General features: G+C 50.4%; 1 protein-coding gene across 5 annotated transcripts in view; it reads right to left on the reverse strand.

Moving 5' to 3' along the window:
- The window catches only part of Ldlrad3 (low density lipoprotein receptor class A domain containing 3), a 253,725-nt gene that overhangs the window by 138,358 nt on the left and 93,726 nt on the right, over positions 1-21,641 (reverse strand). For 4 of the 5 annotated variants that reach the window (XM_078046224.1, XM_078046229.1, XM_078046228.1 and 1 more), the window contains 2 exons: positions 4,244-4,390; positions 1,210-1,251 (listed from right to left, as the gene is read on the reverse strand). In XM_078046224.1, the coding sequence (XP_077902350.1) occupies positions 1,210-1,251; positions 4,244-4,390 (189 nt within the window). Of the gene's footprint in view, positions 1-1,209; positions 1,252-4,243; positions 4,391-4,526; positions 4,698-21,641 lie in introns of those variants that run through there. The other variant, XM_078046226.1, reaches the window with a different exon arrangement.

Consider the following 21,641-nt stretch of genomic DNA (forward strand, 5'->3'; position numbering starts at 1 on the left):
GGAGACTACAACGGTTCCTTCCCAATAAGGCTTCTGTGACCATCTAATGATTTCATTAAAACACCCAGTTCCTGGGACAATGTGGCCCAGAGGAGGCTCCAACAAGAACACACCATCGCACCCTAGGGCCAGTGTGTTTTCACGGAACCTCCGTGTTTTCCTAAAATGTACCCCTACTCCTTTCATTACAAGGGAAGACAAGAAAAAAAAAAAAGAGAGATTTGAATAAAATGATCGCTTAGGGCAATCCACTAACCAAGAGCAGAAATACACCCAAAGTGTGCCCAAATGATCCTCTTCTCAACACTCTAAGAGGGGTTCTCCCAGAAGCACAGGTAGAAAAGTTAAAGTGCTAAACCAGATGGACATTCATTTTAGTCCATTAATAGACATTTCACAAGGAAATACAGCTAGTAAATAGAGGTATGGGAAAACATTCAACCTCGTTAGTTAAAGAAAAATAAAATAAAATATATGAACTGTTTTCAGCTATTAAATTAACCAGAAAAAAAAAATGTTTTTTAAAGAGATTACTTAATGCTGCCAAGACTAAAATAAAGTCCCAGTTTTCATGCCTTGCCAGGGAGAGCAGGCTGGTGCTGAGCTTCAGCAAAACAAGGGGCCCGTCTGTGTGCGGGCCAGAGAGGGTGCCACCCTTCAGCCCAGCGATGTCACTTCTGAGAATCCAGCCCACAGCAGTTTCTCAAAACAGGGGAAAAGGCACGGCCAGCCTCATGCTCACCACAGTGAGCACCATTTCCAACAGTGGACGAACAGCACAAGGCTAATTTGGGGGCTGGGGTGTGGCTCTGCAGGAGAGCTCTTGCCTAGATGTGAGCATAGGCCCTGGGTTCCAACACTGCACACACACACACACACACACACACACACACACACACACGCTATATAATAAATGAGAGTATAAGCATAAGAGATAAGCTATCTTATATCAAATTAATGAAAATTAGGCATCTAAAAATGATTAAGAGAAACATGAAAAACCCAGAAAAAATGTTAACATGCTGAAATGTCACATGGAAGAACGCAAGGGTGAGACTGAATATCCGTGGTGACCAGAGCTGGGGAGAGCCTGGCTGGAAGCTTGCAGGGTGCTCAGACTGGATCCGCCAGGAGAGCCGACTCCAGGTGTGATTTCTTTGTTCTCGTCCTCTCCGGCCTCTCAGGTTTTAGGATACGTGATTTTATTACCTTTAGGATAAACTTTCTTCCTGTCCTCTGGAAATCTTGGCCCTGGTTGTGGATACAAAATAGAGGCTTGCTGGCTCGCACCCCACCCTCTCCAAGTTCTTCCCTGCCATGCAGAAAGGGCAAGCCTCCTCTCTCTCTCTCTCTCTCTCTCTCTCTCTCTCTCTCTCTCTCTCTCTCTCTCTTCTCTCCTTTTAAGTGTGTAATTTTCTCCATTCCAAACTTGAGGCCATCAGCCCCCAAAGTGAGAACATGGCCCCCTTCGCTCCCCTCCCCAGTCATTCTAAACAACCAGAGAAAGGGCTTCGTGACTCCTCAAGAAGGCCCGGGCCAACTCCCTCTCTGGAGGAAGACGGTGACAGTTCTGCTCCAGGACGTCCATCCTTCAGGAGGCGGGGAAGCTGGTCCTCCCGCAGACCTCGGCCCTGCCACGGGGGCTCAGCCTGGAGCCACCCTGTATCTCTGCCATCTGGATTACGGATCATTAAATGATTCTAAATATTTTGATCGGTAGAAGCAAAAAAAGCCAAAGAGAATTCAACAAGAAGGGGACCATTAAGTCACAGTACATCTCCACCATGGAACTTGAACCATCTGCACAAAACAACAACTGAATATGAAATACGGTGATGTGGCCACGGGCCTCTGAGGTTAAGTAGATAAAAGCAGGTGATTCCATCATAGGTCCCCGTAATGACAACCATATAACAGTGTGTGCAGAGTGACCAATGACAGTTAGCGTTTATGGGCCACTTATTGCAGCAGGCACTACCCTGGGTGCCTTGGCGCAGGTGAAAATTTCCCAGCGAGGTAAGTATTATAAGTCTGTTGGCCCCTCCTTTGGACAGCAGGAAATGGAGGCTCTAGGAGGGTAAAGAATTTTCTGTATTCCTCCCCATGGCTAAGGTTTGAAACATTCTGGAAACTGTTGCAAGATCTCATGGCCCCCTAAGGAGAGAGAAGGGGCTAGAATTTGGACATAGATTATCTTTCTCCGATGCTCCCGCTCTCAACACCTAGACTGGAAAGGAATATGTAAGAAAATTAAAATGAAAGCTAAATTTCTGGGGGAAAAGGGAGATTTCCCCCTTCCCCTTTATTGTCTAAACTTTCAAGTGTTTTTGCAATTTAAAGCCAAAGAGAGGTGAGGGAGGGAGAGGGGCAACAGAAGAGAGGCTGATGTATGTGTTTGTGTGTATGTTTTTTTTTTTTAATTATGTTTTGATCAAAAGACTAAATAAATGCCAGTCAAGTCTTCACCAGACTTGGGGGCGAAGGGAGGGATGGAGGGTAGCCACAAATGAGTCTGATCCATACCAAACCAGGCAGCTCCAAGCAGCGGCTGCAACTGTCTTTTATATATTTTTTTTTTTTTTAAAAAACATTCTCTGTCCACCTCCTCATCCGGCTTGAGTATGAATACTAAAATCATGGGACTGTACCCACGGAAGGCACAAGAATATCCTAGAAGTCACCAACATCACACAGCTGCTATGGACAAAGCTGGGAATGAAACTTTGGTCTGATTCCTCATTTTGCATCTCTTCACAAACCCCTTGTGGGACAGATATGCCCAGCTAGCAAGTGCCAATCTGCATTCACTGGAGTTCAAAACACTCCCTACCCCCAAAGTGGCAATTCCACATACTTATATCAGGTTTAACAATCCTTAAAACTAGGCGAAGATGAAGCTCACACTCTCAATCTGACTCGAAACCCAAATTACCAAATGTTACATTTCTCGCAGTTTTGCAGCCACGCTAGTTATGGGAAAACACTGAAATAGAGATAATACATTTCAGAAGCAACAGGGGGGAAACATATATATATATTAGGTCCTGCGATTCATTCAGAAAAAAAATCACAAGCAATCAACAAAGTGAAATATTCTCCCCCCAAATCACTGGCCCGGTTTTTCCTCTCTAAAACTCCTCTGAAGAACAGGAGCAGGCATGGGGGACACCAGGCCCCTTTGCCAGGGGAGGATCCAGTCTCCAAGCACAGCCCAAGCACAGCCCTAGGCTCCCAGGGGTGGCCTCCAAACCCAGGGCTCCTCCTTCGAGTCAGACAGGGCCTCAAGTCCCAGGAACAGCGACGCTAAAAGTTCACTTCATTATTCTGTCCTTGGCCACTTCCTCAGCTGGCTTCCAGACAGACGGCAAGTTCAGAACCAGAACACGCAGTTCTCCTGCCAGAGGCCACATGGCCGGGTTCCTGAAGCCCAGGAAAAGAGCCAAGAACCACTGTCCACTTGGCGGTCCCAGGGCGTCCCCCTCCAACCATCCTGTTGGGCACAGAGCATGACCACTGACACCCGGAGCCTCTAAACCCAGACCACCGTGCCACCTGCCTCCTGTCTTATAGATCACCCCCGACTCCAATCACACTCGATCCAGGAGCACAAGGTAAGGAAGAGGCTGGATTAGGACGTGGGGCCAGGAGGGTCACAAGGGCCACCAGGGCCTGGCGGTGCCCATTGGAAGGTGATGCCCCTGTGAAGGCCCAGGACATACCCATCGGCAGAGAGAAGGGACACGGGGGCAAATGACTCCCGAGTCAGTACCCACTCCCTGCTGGACACTGTGTGCGTGATGTCACACCTCCTGGACTTGTCAAGAAAACTGCACCATGTCCTGTGGCCAAGGAGGTGGCAGCATGGAAAGCCCTGGCTCTGAGGCCAGAGCTGCGACTTCCAGCTCTGAGACCCAGAAGCTGCATGGACCCCAGGGTTCTCAGAGGGCTGGCACGTAAAGTGAAGGGGACAGCAGAGTTGGGGCCCCACCTCCTCACTCAGAGCCTCCTCTGCTCTCCCGAGTCGAGGCTCCACCACCATCAAGATCCCTGTTTCTGCACAAACCATGCTGCTCTGAGACACAGGGACACACAGGGCAGGGCAGGACAGCCAGCCAGAGCCCTGACCCCACCGGGCTGCAGCAAACAGGGTGCAGGGTGGAAGCTGGATCAGGGGCTCCTCCCCCGCGGGCCCCTGAGTTCACCCACCCCACCCCCACCCACAGCCAAGGGCAGGGCCACTCACGGCACTCCTTCTCGTCACTCTTGTCGAAGCAGTCGGGCAGCCCGTCGCACTGCCAGGCGCCCGGGATGCACCGCCCGTTGCCGCACATGAAGTTGCCTGGAATGTTGCACTCGTTGGTGAAGTTGTTCCCGGGAAGCAGCTGGCTCTCTGCGGGAGAGAGGGGACAGGGGGTCAGAGGGCACAGCAGCCACAGCAGCCAGGACCTGAGCCCCCTCCCTGCTGAAACTGCCCAGGTGAGGCCTCCAGGAGATGTCTTTGCCCCTCTGGGCCTCGGTTTCCTTGCCTGTGATCTGCCCCAGCTCACCGCCGAGGACCTTGGAAGGGTTACATGGAAAAATCTGGGGAAAGCATTTGGGTGTCTGGCCACAAAATCAGTGCTTCCTGACTTCTTTCTTTCTAAACATCCAAAAGATTGGTTGGAAACCCGAATGTTCTTTCCTAGCCAGCAGCAGCGGCGACAATTAAAGTCCCAGATAGGAGTGCACTGGACTCCCCGAATCTCCAAGGGCAGGAAGCGCACAATCCTTCCAGGCGCAGAGCCCTTGAACTTGGGCCAAGCTGGCAGGAAGACCAAGGCACGGCTTCACTCTAGGAAACAAGATGCTCAGATCTGCACCCCAACCTGCCTGAGGTCTAATGGGGAGGACGGGCCAAGGTGGAACTTGAACTCAGGCCTTCTAACCTGCCAAGAGGCTACGCAGGTCACTACGCTGGCTGCCAAGAGTTCCTGGAGATTCAGAACGGAGCCCCAGAGTTCAGGTTCAATGCCACTGAATAGAGTCATAGAGTGCCAAGGCCTCCACCCGACACCACCCTCAGGCAAGAAAACAAACAGAGAGGGTGTTTCCATGGCAGTGGGGCATGGTCCTCATCTAACACTGAGCCCTCATCTGACAGGATAACCCTGGGGGCCAGGATCTGATGGGTCGGCTCAGTCTGAGCCGGTGTGATCAATTACGGACGGATAAGGAGCCATCTGGAAGTGAAACAGTCTTGGGGAGAAAGGAGGGGGAAAATGGCCATTCCCTCAGCACTCCTGTCACTCCAGGGCTCCCTCCCGAGTCATTCAGTAAGCACTTACTGGACACACTGGCCCACATGTGTGCTAGGTCCCCAAGACAAAGGCGCAAGGCTGGGATCCTTTGGTCAGCTGGACAGGCGGAGAGGCACACAAAGGGTTTCACTCCTGTAAAGGCCTCTACCCTTTGTAGGTGCTGGTGTCTCACCTGGAATGCCCCCTACCCACTGGGTCTCCTGCTAAGTCCCCTCACACCCTTCAGCAGGCTCCTCCTGGGCAACCTTCCTCCTGAAGTGTCCCTGGCTTCTCCAAGCACGGATAAGCGCTTCCCCGGTTGCCTGCTGATGCTGCTTGTGGGGTGAGACTAAGAGTATTTGACAATAGGAACAAGCAGACATGACCAATTGGAAAGGACACCACCACGGGTTGGCAGCACCATGTCAGCTCTGGCTCCAGGGCTGGACATTCCCTCAGAGACCCTCTGCCCATCGGGGCCAATACTGCACATCCCGTCTCCCTACGGAGAGCTCCAGAAGAGAGGCCAGAGCGGGGGCTCCGCTCTGCCCAACTACCCACATCAGAAATCTCACTTGTCCCTTCCTCACTGCTCTGCCCCATCACCGAGCTGCCGTCGCCATAGCGGCCACTCCAGCCCAAGCAGCCACCTTCTCTTCCTGGGATTTCTGCCTACCTCAACCTCGGGTCTCCCTGCCTCCTATCTTGCCTCTCGCCAATCCAGTCACCTTTCTGTGGCTGAAAGGATCTTTCTACACAGCAAATGGAACGTGTCACTACTTTACCATAAAAGTCACTGAATGACTCCCCAGTTTCCTTAGTCAAAATTCAAGGGAATCAAAAAAGATTCCAGCAAAGAGATGACATTTATCGTGGCTGCTAATGGGTACACAGACATTAAAAATAAGAGCTCTTGGGACTGGGGATGTGGCTCAAGCGGTAGCGCGCTTGCCTGGCATGCGTGTGGCCCGGGTTCGACCCTCAGCACCACATACAAACAAAGACGTATCCGCCGAAAACTAAAAAATAAATATTAATAAAAAAAAAAAATAAGAGCTCTTTAGGCCTAGAGAACAGCACCAGCAAAGACATAGTGCGGGAAGGGGCAGCCCAGGGCACAGAAAGGTCTGGAATAAAAAATGCACACAGCTCTGCTGGGAATTGCCAATGTATTTGTGCTGCTATTTCTCTTATTCTACCACCCAATGAGACATCACTAATCAATCCCCACACCCTGTCCCATCGAGCCCAGGCTCAACATTAGAATCCCTCTTGAAAACAACTCCAGAAAGTCATCATCAACCCCAAGAAGAGCATGGAACCAAGTCACTCTCAGGGGGTGTGACGGGGAGGAAACTAGAGGGGCATCCAGCTGCTGGATCCCTGCCCAACACCAAAGGCTCAAACCAGAAACGACACACATCCAGCTGTTTCCTAACTCCTGCTCCAGGCTTCACAGCAAGCAGAGCGCTCTGCGGAGCTCCGGAATGCAGAACCGTCTTTCTCTTTTGTTTGGAATTCACTTAAACTTGCTTTTGTAGCACTCACCCCTCCTCAAAGGCAAGCCCCCTGGAGAAGTCACGACAACTGTGAAATCTTGTTCTGATAAACAGATTTCCGGAACCAGAAAATTGGCCAGATTAGATTCCGCGGTGCGTGCAATACGAGTCAATAAATCTGGCAGCACATGGACTTGACAAATGAATGGGTGGATGCAGAGACTAAATACCACATCCATTATCCACAGGTGGCCCTGCCAGCCGCGGGCTCCCAGGCCCGGTGAAGGTAAGAGAGAGCCCACATCTCTGTGCTCTTCTGGGCAGTGCCATGCACGGGGACACACAGCCGGTGCTTTAGAGAAGTGATGGCCTCAAACTTGACATAAGGGGAAATCAAGGAAAAGAGACGTCAAACCCTGCTGATTCTTCAAAAGCTTCCTCAAACCCACCCAATATGCTCACGGAACTGGCACCATCCAAAGTAAGCCATTACCGTCTCTTGACCTGTTTCAACCAGTGGTTCCAGATAAGGGACAATCGTGACCCCCCAGGGAACAAATGTCAGGGTCTGAAGATGGTTTGGGATTGTCAGCCCAGGCAGTGCCACTGTACAGGGGCCGTTAGCATTTAGCAGGTAAAGGCCAGGAGTGTTGCTAAGCCTCCTGGGGTGCCCAGGGCAGCTTCCCACAGCAGAATCTCCAGCCAGAAATGCCAATCATGCCGAGGCAGAGGAACCCTGGTTTAAGCCGATCTGCCAAATGCCACTTCTCACGCCCTCCAGTTCCTTCTCTTCACACAGAGTGAGGTTTTAAATGCAGCTGGTGATTTCTCTGGCCTTAGGATGAATCCGAAAAAAAAAAAAAAAGAAAAATCCTCCTGCCAGGTTTACAAAGCCCAGCAAGACACCACCCCTGCCCACTCCTGGACCTTCCTTTTGAACCCTTCCCTTGATCACACCAACGTCTTCTCTGCTGAGAGGGTTCCTATGTTCTGGCTGCTGACCCCCCAGACGCTTTGGTCCCTCTTTTGCCTGGTATTAGGGGCCAAATTTTGTCTCCCAAAATGTATATGTGGAAGTCCTAACCCCTAATGCCCCAGGGTAACTGTATTTAAAGGCAGGGTCTTTAAACCGGTAACAGAACTAAAATGAGGTCATTAAAGTGGATCCTAACTCAATATGATCAGCATCCTTATGGGAAGCGGTTAGGACAGGAACACGCACAGAGAGACCTCATGAGGGCACAGGGAGAAGAGGGCCAGCCAAGGAGGGAGGCCTCAGAAGAAACCCACCCTGCTGCCAGCCCCTTGACCTCAGGCCTCCAGCCTCCAGAACTTCGAGATAGTGAAATCCTGTGGTTTAAGCTCCTCTGTATCATGGCAGCCCCTGCAGCCCAATCCAACCTGTTCACCCTCAGACCTCAGCTGAAGTCACAAGTCATTCCACAAAAATGAAGCTGGCCCCCTGCCTTTCCCTCTGGTCTTGTTCTGAGTTCTCCCCACCTTATGGGTGCATTTCCACTAACCCCTTCAACCAGACGAACGCCCCCTGTAGGCAGAGAGGCACCACGTCACTCAGCCCCTCAGCCCAGGCAGTGCCACTGTACAGGATGCCAGTGAATATCTGTAACCACCCTAAGAAAACCAAGTGTGGTATCACTACCTCCTTCCCCATCTCCCACACTCTTCCTTGCAAATGTCCACCCCCCGCCCCTTTGCACCATTTCCCCAGTATGTGAGTGGGATCTGCACACAGATAGTTAAAACAGGGGACATGGGCATGTCTAGACTTACACCAGTAAATCTCTACCCTGTCCGCTTTAAAAGAGGCTAGAAATCTTTTCAGGCCGACGCAGGACTTTCTAGTGGCTGAAATATTTATCCCATCTCAGTATCTGGGGACGCATTTAGAATCCAAAAAAGACAAGCATTAGCACGGAGCTGGCTAGTGGGGTTTCTCCTCCTCCCTTTTTTTTTTTTCATTAAGCTGAAAAATGAAAAAGAGTTGCCCATTTTCACTGCAGCACATCACTTACTTAAAATAACTACCCCATCTGTAGCAAGAATGAGGAAAAAAGGAAATCCAAGTCCTCCCCCCATTGGGCTACGGCAGCTTCTTCCACAAATTTATACTTGACGAGGGGCCCGGGCTGGGGCACCTACACAAACCCCAACAGCTGCTGCATTCCACCGGAATCATTCCAGAACCCGCAGTGAGGGATGTTAACTTTTCCAGCTGAGAAATGGGAGCTCCATTCCACCAGCTGGACCCTCTGGATTCTCTCCTCTCCCTCTGCTCCTCTTCTCTCCCTCGGGGTACCCCCGTCATGGTGCAATACAGAACTGACATCTGCAAACCATCCGCAGGCCCCGATTTCAGCTTTCTGCTCCATCCTTTGCATCCCCATGGTCTGCGCTTGTAGCCTCAACCAACAGCAAAGCAAGACACGAGAACGTACATGTGTACAGACGCACACGCAGCTTAGCATTCAATTTTGCAGATCTCTAACAGATCTTCCCTAAAACCTCCCCAGAGAATTAACAACCTCTTCCAACTGCCTGGTGCCAACAAACACAGTGTTATGAGACCACCGGAAGAAACCGTCTGTTTTCCCTGGGACTTGCATCTTGAAACATATGCGCCCATGTGTACACACACGTTCACACACACATCCACACGTGGGCACAGGTAAAGCCACCAAGGGAGCTGGTCTGGGATGATTTGTCTGTAAACAGTGAACGTCCCTAGAAAATCCTGAAGGCCTCTTTGAATTCCAGAATGCTGTGAATGGTGGCATCAGTATCAGACAGAACCAGAGACATCTGTCCTGCAAATTTCCCAACGCCATTCATCCTCATTGAACAAACTGCTTGTCTGGGGTTTGGGTGGGGGGCACTCTGGCTGTCACCAAGAAGGGAGCAGTCACACAGGACATCTGAGTCTCGGATGAGGATGTGCCTCTGGCTGCAAGCACTTGAGTCTAGACCTTGCACACCACCCTGCCCTCGAAGCTCATCCTGCTAGTCCCAGCCTCTGTTTCCCAATCTGCTTAAGACAGACACAGAAATTGCTGAGAAAGTATGCAATGAGCCCTGGGTTCAGCCCAAGACTGCTCACCCTTGGCATTCACAGATGTCACGTTAACACTGCTCGTGACCCTCACGGAAGATCCTGTGCAATTTTGCCACGGGAAAAACTTATAGCTGGAGCAGGTCCCCCAGGCAGTGAGGAAGCCTAGTGCAAAGGCACTAGCGTTCCAAAATGATAAAGGCTTTGTTTCCCTCTTAGGAAATGAGTTAGCAAAGCAAGCCAATGGCTACTATTAACAAGGCAAGCAAAGAAAAAGTGGAGGAGTCTAGGGAAAGGACAGTTTTTCACCAGAAAGAGCTTTATAAATTATTTTTGTCCTGTATTTATGGTCTCATTAAGGGCCTGAAACTGTTACTTACATTTTTTTTTAGCTATGCTTCATTGCACTTCATGAGGAAAATTATATCGGAATGGCATTGATGTAGTGGGGATCTGCAGAGCCGTGGGGATGCAGCCCTTGTGGGGTCCAAGGGCCACAGTTCTGGCACCCGACAGCAACATTGGAACATGCGATTTGTTCATCTTGACCCAACCTGAAAGGTGAGCCCTGAGCCCCACCCCCAGACTGGTCCCCACCCCTCCCGGGGCTCCCTTTAACAACCCTCAGGAAGTCGATTCTATTGACTTTTCACTAGGAACTATCTAATATCTACGGAAGCACTTCAGCACGGGCAGGAGTTGAACAGCATCTTTTTTTATTTCTTACAATAGCCCCATGAATTAGGCAGCCTGTCCATTCTGCAGATGAAGAAACTGAGCCTGAGGAAGTAACTTGACCAAAGCCGCAGGGCTAGATCCGTCTACAAATGGCCAGAGAGTAAATATTTCAGCTGTGCAGGCCAAGAGGCCAAATTATGAATGTTCCTTCTCATCAAAGTCTCCTGTGAATGTCTGATTTTTTTTTTTTCCCCAACCACTTAATCCTGTAGAAGCCATTCTTAGCATGTTTTTAGGGAATGTCTAAAAACAGGTGGTGGCTGGCTTTAGCCTACCCGCCCATCAGCTCCAGTGCCATCCGACAACAGATCTGTGGAAAATAAGAAATTACAAAGGGGTGCCGTCCCTGGCCACCCTGTTATCACTGCACCCTCCGCAGCTCTCAAGGCCAGGCAGCCAGCAGACACTCCATAAAAAACTGTTGACTAAATGGGTGAGGAACAGACACTGTGGCCCCCCGAGTGCCTTTTCCAGTTTTGACACTCTTTTAAGTTCTGTGAATTTATCTGAACTTGACTTGAACCCATCTGTGCTTTGCCGTGCAGAATACAATGCTCAATGAGGCTGGGTCTGCAGAATGCTTCTAAGCTCCCAGGAAGAGAGGCGGAGAGCGGCCCAAGCCTCAGAGCGCTGTTTTCACTCAGCGCATGGCGGGCAGCTGGGTGTGGGGGGCATGGGCAATCCCCGTAAGCAGGAGCCTCTGCCTTTTCAGCCTGCAGCGGAGGCTGTGAAGCTGGACTGCAGCAGGGGAGAGGGGATCCATTTTACCAGGATGGCGGTAAGTGAGGCTTAAGAGATCGCCAATCAACGCTGCACTGAGCAGCTCTCAGAATCAGGCATGGGGTCAAGAAGAAGGATGGTGCTTCAGTCCCCAGTTCAGCCCCTTTGTGTCCCAGGACAAGTACAACCATTTCCACAGTCACCGGGAACCATTCTGCAGCCACCACTCCGCTCCACGCAGATGCCCTCAGGCAGGGCGGGTAGAATATTAACGCCAACCAGGGAACAAGGCCAGAAAAGCAAAATGATCTTCCTTTAGGCCCCAAAGCATATCTTTATGAGCTCAGAGTAAGAAAAGATTTCTGAAAATAAGACTCAAAACAGCACAGACTACATAAATGAAAAGACTGATAAATACGACTGCACTAAAATGCGAAACTGCTCATCCTCCACAGAGAGCGTTAACAGAGTTAAAAGAAAAGCCACTTGCTGGGAAAAGACACTGGTCACAGACATGACCCACAGAGTGTCAGTATCTAGACCCTTCTTACAAAATTACGGAAGGAAACACAAGCAATCCAACAAGAAAACGGACAAAGCACAAGAACAGGTACTTTCACTGATGAGGAAACTCGAATAGCCACTTCATGTGTACTCCACTTATAATCAAAGAATGATTAATGGAACAAGGAAGCTCTCCTTCATGCCCATCAGCCTTGCAAAACTGTGAATGTGGCATTCTCAAGTGGGGTGAAGATGAGGAGCGACAGGAACTCACACATTTTTCGTGCATGCTGGAGGAACTCTGGAGAGCAATTTGGCAGCTCCTAAGGAAGCTGGAGATACTCGTACACCAACCCCCCCATACTTTTCCGGTCCCCACCCTAGGCGGGGGACAGACATGCACTTGCACAGGACGATAGCAAGAGAACGCTCTCTGTGACAGGGCCATCACAGGAAACTGTAGGACAAATTAAATGTTCATCAAAAGCAGATTACATTCACACAATGGAACAGTACCCAGGCCTCCCCAGGAAGGGAACAGCCTGCCTAGAGGCAAAGCTAGCCAGAGCTGGGGTCAGGGGGCTCTGAGACCCTGAGGTCACTCAGGTGAACAAACCAGAGTAGCATGAATCCACATGGATAATTCTGAGACAACTGTATGCTAAGCCACCAACACAAATTGCAGAATATCACCGACATCGAGCTCAAAAGCCTGCTAGTTTAGTGGGTGCATAAAATGGAAAGGTATCTTTTAAAGGTACAAGAAATGTAAACACCAAATTCAGATCAGTGGTCACCTCTAGCAAACGGGATCAGAGAAGGGACCAATGAACTTCAACTGCAAGGCGTCTTTCTTTAAACCTTCAGAAACCCGCATGACCAAATACTGGACTACCATGGTGCCGGGTGGCTGGCCCACAAACTGGCTGGGTGTTATTCTTGGCAACTTCTCTCTGCCCTTTCAAAAATGTTTTGTTAATGGAATTCACTACAGAATGAAAGGAGCACTAATATTTGAGGGGGGAAAAAGAACTCTGAAAGACAAATGGAATCACTTGAGTCCAAGGTGATCCGTGTTCACATTGGAAAGGAAAGAGCAGTAGTGAGAACGTCCATCTGGGAGATTGGGTCTGTGATGAACTCTTTCCATTTTCTGAAAGGCAGCAACAGTTGCAGGGTAAATGCCGATTGTGGAAGGAAAAAAAATAAATAAACATATAAGATAGATTTACCCACCCGAATTATTAAGCCATGACATTCCAGAAATAAAAATAGCAAGGCCTGGCCAGCAAGTGGGAGGCTCCTGAAATACCGATTCCCAAGAAGTCAGGGTGGGAAGGCCACAGGGAGGCTGTCCTCCTTGCCACAGCCCCGCCACATGCCTCCTCGTCCCTCACCAAGGGACTAGGATTTGGTAAGCAGGGCCCCTGGCTTTTGTCACTAAGGAACACAGAGGAGCTCCCATGGGGTATCAGGGAGAACAAGGAAACCAGACCATAAATACCAACCCTGTACCTTGTCTGCCCCTTTCTCTTTTTTTTAAATTTTTTTTTTTTAGAGAGAGAGAGAGAGAGAGAGAGAATTTTAATATTTATTTTTTAGTTTTTGGCAGACACAACATCTTTGTTGGTATGTGGTGCTGAGGATCGAACCCGGGTCGCATGCATGCCAGGCGAGCAGGCTACCGCTTGAGCCACCTCCCCAGCCCTTGTCTGTCCCTTTCTACAGGGAAAGCATATGTTAAAATGAAAAGAGCTCAGGAGTGGGCCAGACTTTGAGTGTCTAACTCTCTTACAGCCATAGCACGATGTGTGACTCCAGACAGGTGAGTTGCTCTCTCTGAGCCTCAATTCTCCATTTGTTAAACTGGGGTAACCCATATCCCTGGCAGTGTTGCTGAGGGACAGAAGAATAACAGACACAAAGACCAAAACTAACATGAACAGAGGGATTAAGGGTACATAATACAGTAGTGGCATACACTTGGAGTTTAATAATCAGTAGTAGTATCTGTTATTCCTCCTTTCTCATTGGCTGTCCCAGAGCTCTGTTGCTGTTCGTGGTACTCAGGGAAGGCTGAGTCCCTTTCCTCTCTCTGCCTAGATGCAAAGCTAGCCAGAGTTGGGGTTAGGGGGCTGGGACCCAGAGGTCTCTCACTCAGGTCCAGAAATGCAAACCCCCCCAGGGGCAGACACCAGGTGTTAAGGATGCAAGGAGCTCACAGTGCAAACCCTGGCTGTGTCTCCTAGCACCTGATCGCCTCAGCTACTAATTCCTAAAAAACCATTGCCCTCCTAGGTCATCCTAGGTCTCGAACAGCAGCCAAAACACAAACAGGAACCGACTCTTCCAAACAATGTGGTTTGAAGCAAGTCATAAGAGAAAACTCGTGGGAGCCAGCGCTGGGGCAGGGTGGGGAACTGCTTCACCACCCTGGGCCTCAGTTTCCCTATGTGTAAAACCAGGCACTGGTAGATGACGGCCGAGTTCCTCTTCAACTCTTAGCCTGCTCGTTCTTTGTTTCCTTGCACACATACCCACCCAGTCCCCGCGCAGGCAAACGCCACCCGCCTGTCCTAGCAACATTCGTCAGCTTTTCAAAATAATGCCTGGGGTTCATATTTGAGGTCCTCCCCTACAGAAGTGAAAACATTCTGCAAGGCAGGTACTGAGAGTCCTTCCTCCTGTTTAAAACAGAGAGACCAGGAGCCAGGGGTGGGCCAGCCTGTCAGCCGGTCAAGCTGGAAATTTGACCAAAGAAGCCAGATTTCTGGCCCCTGATGAGCCTCAACTCCGGCTTCTGCATTTTAGAACTCTGATCTGCTCTGCCAACCACTGGGAGAGGGCTGGTCCTGTGCTCCCCCTACGACACAAGAAAATATCTCCAAAGGGCCAGCAATCAGACCTGCCTCCCACACCCTGTGGATTCAAGGGCCTCTCGGGTTCACTTCAATTATCCTCCGTCTTCCATCATGTCTCGGCGAATGAACAATTGTTTGGCTTATCACTTCCGATTAGGACAGGAACTCTGCCAGGGAAATAAAAAAAAAAACGCCAGCCTGCTACCGCCAAGTCGGGGGGATGCATATTAACTGGTGCGTCTTTTTAAATTTCCTTAAGTAGCTTAATCCATTAAACCATCCCAACTGCTTCTGCAATCTGCTCACGCAGCCACCCTCCCTCCACACGGAGCCGACGACAGGCCCTCCATCAGAAGGAATTAACTGACTTCTTGAGCAAACGATGTTGGTACATCTAGGGAGGGCCGGAGTCAGGAGTATGTCCTGGTGGAGTCCTCGCTTGGGCATGCATGGTCAAAGGACCACGGCTGGCGGAGCTCGGGATAAGCCCTTATCCCTCTGCAAGGGGCTCATCAGATTTGCTAAATCGAAGGGCTGTGACTTGGAGTGACTGGGTTTTCCAGCTTGCAAAGGGTAGTTGTGACTGTCCAGAAAACAAAGCAAATTTACAAACTAAAGTGGGATTGTCGGGCTCTTCTTATTCCAGTCAGCCCCGGAGCCCTGGACTCTGCATTCGAATTCCACTTCTTCCGATCACAGGGAATGAGCTTCCCCCTCGGTGCCTCCATTTACTCCTCTAGAAAATAGAAACAACCGACACAGCCTCCGCACGCTCCAGGGAAATCCAGGTGCTTGGTCCACCTGGGTGTATCAGAGTCACCTAGTCACAGCCTGAAACACTAGAACTCCCTGCTGCGTGTCACACATACCAGAAAACCTCTCAAGGAAGATAAAAAATGCTACAAATTCAGTGGAAGCATCAAGGTTTTTCCACACGTTTTATGACAGCACACAGAGAGAGGCTATGAGATTAACCAGGCTCATTTCTTCAAGGTTCCATTACTCACTATTAAAGAGTTACTATTATATAAAAACTAGATGTAACGCAGATACATAATATGTCATCTCGCAAAGCACACCACTATAATGTAGCTACATGATTAATAATTAGAGGAACGGTGATCTGGAATGTAAAAGGATCCACCCCGAACTGAATACAATAGAATCACACCAGGTGAGACAAGAGAGCAGACGGGGGCTCTTCATTAAGAAATGATTTTTCAATAAATTAAACAGCGTGCCCGACGGTGTGGCTCCAGGTCTTCCTGTCGCTACATTGCTCTCTGCAGAGCGGGAGCACTCAATATGGCCACACTGGCAGGAAGTCAAAGGCGTGGTGAAGGCTGAGGTGTCCATCTGGGTCTCCCACCCATCACTTTCCTGAATCTGTCCTTGCCAGATCACCAGTGGCCTCGCAGGCCTCCCAGTTGCTGAAGCCAAAGCTTACCTTTCTTACCTTTACCTTATGCACAATTCTGCTACATTGGGCCAACTGCATGACTCCCTCTTGAAATGCCAGCCCCTGGGTCTCCCTGACAATACCCCTCTGCGCCCCTGCCTCCCAGACACACCTAGCTCTCTGCACATTCCTGCTTGATCACCTTGGAGGCCCCTTCCTCCATCCACCCCCTCAATGGTCTCCAAGTTCTGCTCCCGTCTGCATGAACACAATACATCCACCTTGGACACATCCTTTCATCCACTATTAGGTTCAACCCTCATAGCCATAACCCCCAAATGGACACCTCCAACCAAGCTCTCTTCCTGCCAACTGCATCCTCCACCCACAGCTTCCCTCTCCCGCCGTCCAAGATGCTTCCCTCCCCAGCACAAACTCAGCGCATCTGAAACAGAACTCTCTGGTTCGACACCTGCTCCTCCTGCGTCATAGGGTATTTCCACTGGCAGAACTGCCAACCACCACCCCTTCCACATTGGGCAACAGGTGGTAACTACTTCCCACGGCCACCCTTCCTCTCCAGGCTGCCACTCACGCCCCTGGTGCAGATCCTTCTCTCTTACCCGTTTTGCACAAACAGCAAACTCACTGGCCTTCCTGGCACCAACCCTGGCCCATAAAAGGCATCCTTCACGCAGCTGTAGAGCCCATCTGTCCAAGGCACACACTGTTTCAAATCTTCCTGTGGCTTCCCACCCCATGAAAGATAAGGCCTGAGGTCCTTGGATCCATGCTGGAGGGTCTGCGTGGACAAGCAATCCCAGATCCCATGGGTTTCCTCCCCACAGGACAGTTTACATGTTCCCCTAGACTTTTCAACATAACTTATGCAAACTCCCATCTCCCCACTTACCCTAATGCTCCATAAACTTCTGCTGCTCTGCCCGTCTCCCCACAACCCCCAAATCAGTTTTTACACCAAAGGAGGGAACACACTCTAACGCAGCCCAGGGCCCAGACAAAACATGTGCTGAAAGGAAGGAGAGAGGAAGGGAGAGACAGTGACCGTGTGAGGGTGGGAGGATAGATATGGGCAGCTGCTTCCTTATGCTGATATTACGAAAAGCCTGCAAGTTGGGATTATCCCTCCATCCTATGGAGAGTCCACATCTGTGCATCGTTTGAGATTAGCAGAACTAAAACCTGTTTCTTCATGTTGAGATGACGACTCATCCAAACTTGCTCAATAAGAAAAGTGGGGGAGGGGGGGCAGGGACCAAATCTACTTGTAATGCATATTATCATTCTCTTTCTTAAGAAGTCCACAGACACTGGGGGTTTCTATGAAGCGACCTTCACTTCTGGATTAGCTTGAGTGCAAACCAACAATTCTTCCTGGATCAGAGTAATAATTCACATGTGACCCCATTTCACACAGCAGCCTCAGCAGGCTCCAGAACTCTGGGGCAGAACTGGTGTCTCTGGATGTGACGACATGCACTGTCAGCACGGTTGACACAGCCACCCAGGAAGGAGACAAGGGCAGCCCTCTGGGCTGACCCATTCTCACGGTTCACAAGATGTCAAGGTTGGACACACAGGATGGGGAAGCAGAGCCAGGCCCCGGTGCTCCTGTGGCTGACAACGCCCCTCGGAGGCGGGTTTCCACTCTGCCTTTGGTCCTCCACCCCCAGAGGAGTTGGTTTCCCTTCTCCCCACGGTAAACCCAAGCCACCAGCACCCCCTTCCCTTGGCTTTTATTTGTTTCTTTCTGTATCCAGGGATAGTGACAGCTGCAGCCCGGTTGGGGCTGGGACTCTCATCCAGAGCAGGCAAAGAAGCAAGCCCTTGAGGTGATGAGGGTGGCCTGCCAGGAACACAGGGACCTCAAGCGACTCGGTCAAGAGCTTGGTCACAGGAGTGCAGGGACGGGACCCCCGCTATCCCCATCCCTGGCAGCGCTGGTGTCCTCTGAACCCTCAGCCAGGTTGTTTACCAATATGGAAGGAGGCAGCACTCCACAGGCTCTGGATGTGAGGGAAGAATCCTGGCTCCATGGGAGCCTGGCAGGAGAATGTGGAGAGCGGCACCCAGGCGGGCAATGCCAGCAGGATCAAGAGACACCGTGACGCAGAACCGCCAGCACAGCCCAGAGCCTCTCCCAGCCTCTGCCTGGGTGGATCATGTGCTTTTACACTAACCGTATGAAAGAGCACGGTTTGTAAGGGACACCGGGCAAAGGATCCAGCTCCTCGCTGCATGCCTGCGATAATCAGCTCCAACAGGCTCCCGCCCCCGCCTGGCAGGGCTCACTTGCCACCTCCCGTCAAGATCCGCCCCGTGCTGCACAAGCGATAACGCATTTACAGACAGCCGGGACTCTCCAGCCAGAAGGAAAATTTCACCTAATTAAATAAAAACAAAGCAGAAAACCAAAGCCTTCAACTAGTGCCAAAAAGAAGAGCAACTTGATCTTTCATGGAACTTTAGAGACAGGAATGCCAACGATTTTTTTTTTTCCTTAATGCATCTTTTAAAACAATCTTCTGGGTCCCTAATTAGAACTCTTTAAAAATCAATAAGAAAACTATACACAAACCAAGAGAAAAATGGATAAAGGAAATGAACGATCACTGCACAAAAAATAAGATGCTAATAAACAAAGAGATGAAAAACCTCACTTGTCCTTAAACAGAGGCAAATGAAAATACCATTTTAAAAAAAAAAAAACAATATGATCGGCAAAAGTTAAGAAGGTGGGTAATCCAGAAGTTGGCATGGGTGTGAGGAAACTGGGCCCTCCTCCCCTCCTAGTGAGGATATAAGTTGGTACAACCTCCCTGGGGCCATCTGGCAATGAACACACACCCAGTACCATCTATTATGAGTTCACCTCTGGACCCAGAAGCTTCATCCCCAGGAATCTCTCCTTAGGAACCTAGACAGAGGCACGCAAAAGGTCGTGTTGTTTTGTTTTCTTTACAGCATTATTTTTGTAAAAGCTCAAAACTTAAAAAGAACTTAAACATCTACCACAAGGGAGATGGGAAGATGATGTGCACAGTATATCTATATAAGCACCAAGAAAAAAAGAACCCAGATGCCAGGAGGTCCTGACATGAGAAAACATCGACAATAGAGACAGAGAGGAGAAAGCACGTTGCAGAACAGTATGTAGAGCATAAGCCCAGGCTGTTTATCTCCATAGATGTGCCTTTTAATGCATATGTACCTGTATTAACATTTGTATCTTAGAGCCTATACTCGGAGAAGACAGAATCGAGAGAGGTCCTTTTAAGATGTGCATGTATTTTCTACTGGTATCTTTTCTTCAATACAAATTCCTTAAAATGTCACTACAGGAAATGTACTTGGGGCGTGTATGAGCGCATCCAAGATGAGTGGGGGGAGGAGCTAAACAGCGCTGCTCATAAATCAACACACACACACACACACACACACACACACACACACGGCTCCTTTAACCTTAAGAAACCAAGCCAAATGGAAAAGGTCACCCTATTCATCAAATTACAAAGAGAGAGAGAGAGAGAGAGAGAGAGAGAGGGAGGGAGGGAGGAATATTCCTTAAAACTTGGTAAATGGAAGTCGTTTGGGAGAAGAGTATTTGACATGGTAATGGAACCCACAGTCCCCAGTACTGGCTCAGACTAAAAGGGGGAAGTGAGACTGCAGGAACCCCAGGATGGCTGCCTCTTAATGGGTTATTGTGGGCAATGACCCAGGCACTGTGTCCCCTTTCAGAACACAAGCACAGTCTATAAGGGCGCTGGCCACAAAGGGCTCCCCTCCCTCCCGCCCAGCCCCACTCCCACAAGAGGCCCAGGGCACCTTGGTGGCTGCAGTGGGGTGGGAGTGCCAGGGACCCTAATGAAGGGATACACATTGGATTCATCCCCTGTGGGAAACGCAGCACGTCTCTCCAAGTCTGTGAGCCTGCAATTATAGCCTGCTCTGGACTCCTGTTTCCATGCTACCGGGTCTTCCAGGTGGCAGCAGGCCACGATTCCTGCTGGAAGACACAAGAGCTCATTCAAGGGCGCCCGGAGCAGGAACGCCAGCCTGGAGCCCGGGGCTGACGGGGCGGCGTCTGGTCGCCAAGGTTTGAGGGTTGTCCTCGAAACCCAAGTGCGTGGAAGGTCATCCTGGAAGAGGGGTTGGAAACAAGATGTTTTTAATATTGAGAAAGGGAGTCAGACACTCTCTCCAGTTCGACAAGAGGACAAAGGAATCAGTGATGCTGGGCATGGGGACAGGGCTCCCCGGGGCTCTCTCTGGGGAAGAGGGGAGACGAGCTACTTGTGGGTCTGAGCAGGGGTCCCCAGGTGTGTTTACTTCGTGAAGCGCACAGCACGCCCCACTTAACATCTGTGCACTTTCAGTACGTGTGTTAAGTTCCTGTACAAAGTTTACTTAATGAAATCATCAAAGAGCACATGGCCTAGGGACACTGATGGCTTACAAGCACTGACTCCCTCGTCCTTCCATCCACAGCCTGAGCCACGAGCAAACCCCCTGGTCAGCGTCACCTATGTCCAGTAGCTCACCGTGCCACAGTCTGGCGGGGGGGACAGGCAGTGTGAGGAGTTGAGAATGGCATGTTCAGGTTTATTTTTAATTGGTTGGCTCATCTTCTCCTAAGACTCGAAACAGCCCTACCCCTTTTCTCGAATGCCCCAAATGGCACCAGCCACGCCCTGATAAACCCCGAGCACGCAGACTGCTCCACCCTGGCGCGGGGCTCTGTGGTCACGGCTCAGACCCGAGCGGGCTGCTTTTGGAAGGGTCGGTGTGGCTATTCTGTTTCTGGGTCTGAACCACAGGTGGGGATTCCCTTCTAGAAGCCAGCTCCATCTCGGGTTACCATCCAGCTCGCTCCCGGAATGCTCCTGGGGTAATTCTGGGCTATCAGGGATCTTGGGGGGAGGTCTTCACTGAACGTTTCCATGGGGCCAGTTTGGAGGTTCCCTCTTCTTTTGTTCAATAGAACGTTTTTATTTTGTTGTTTGGTAAAAAAAGAAAATGTCAAGTTCACAGCAAACTGGAGGGAGCAAAGCGATCCGTATTATACCCGGAGAACCCACAGATTGGGCAATTAATTCAGCTCTGACTTCTGTCTGAAGCCCAGTGAAATGTCAGATTCTGGCTCTCCCTCCCCCCCTCCCCCCCCCCGCCTTAAAGTTCCCACTGCCCAGATGTTGAGGGCAAAAAGGCTCAACTCCAGGATAGGAAGGCTGACCTTCAGCTCCTCAGCGCGGTTTCCCCCACCTCCAGATGAGACAGCCCATGGGAAAGGAGAGGACAGGCAGCAAGGGCCACCCAACCAAGGGGAGCCCGGTGACCTAAGAGCACGTGACCTAAGGGCGTCCCCATGGGCACGACTCACCTTCCCAGCCACTTCTACTCCTCAGCACAACTCAGGCCAGCACTTCCCCCAGAAAAACCAGGTTGGTGCACACCACATCCATTTGTATTCAGCATGGTAATCCCCCCCCATCCCCAAGGGACACTTTACAAGACCCCCAATGGACACCTGAGACCAAGGAGAGCGCCAAG

This window comes from Ictidomys tridecemlineatus, chromosome 4 (assembly GCF_052094955.1).
Source record: "Ictidomys tridecemlineatus isolate mIctTri1 chromosome 4, mIctTri1.hap1, whole genome shotgun sequence".
In the NCBI taxonomy this organism is placed as follows: Eukaryota; Metazoa; Chordata; class Mammalia; order Rodentia; family Sciuridae; genus Ictidomys; species Ictidomys tridecemlineatus.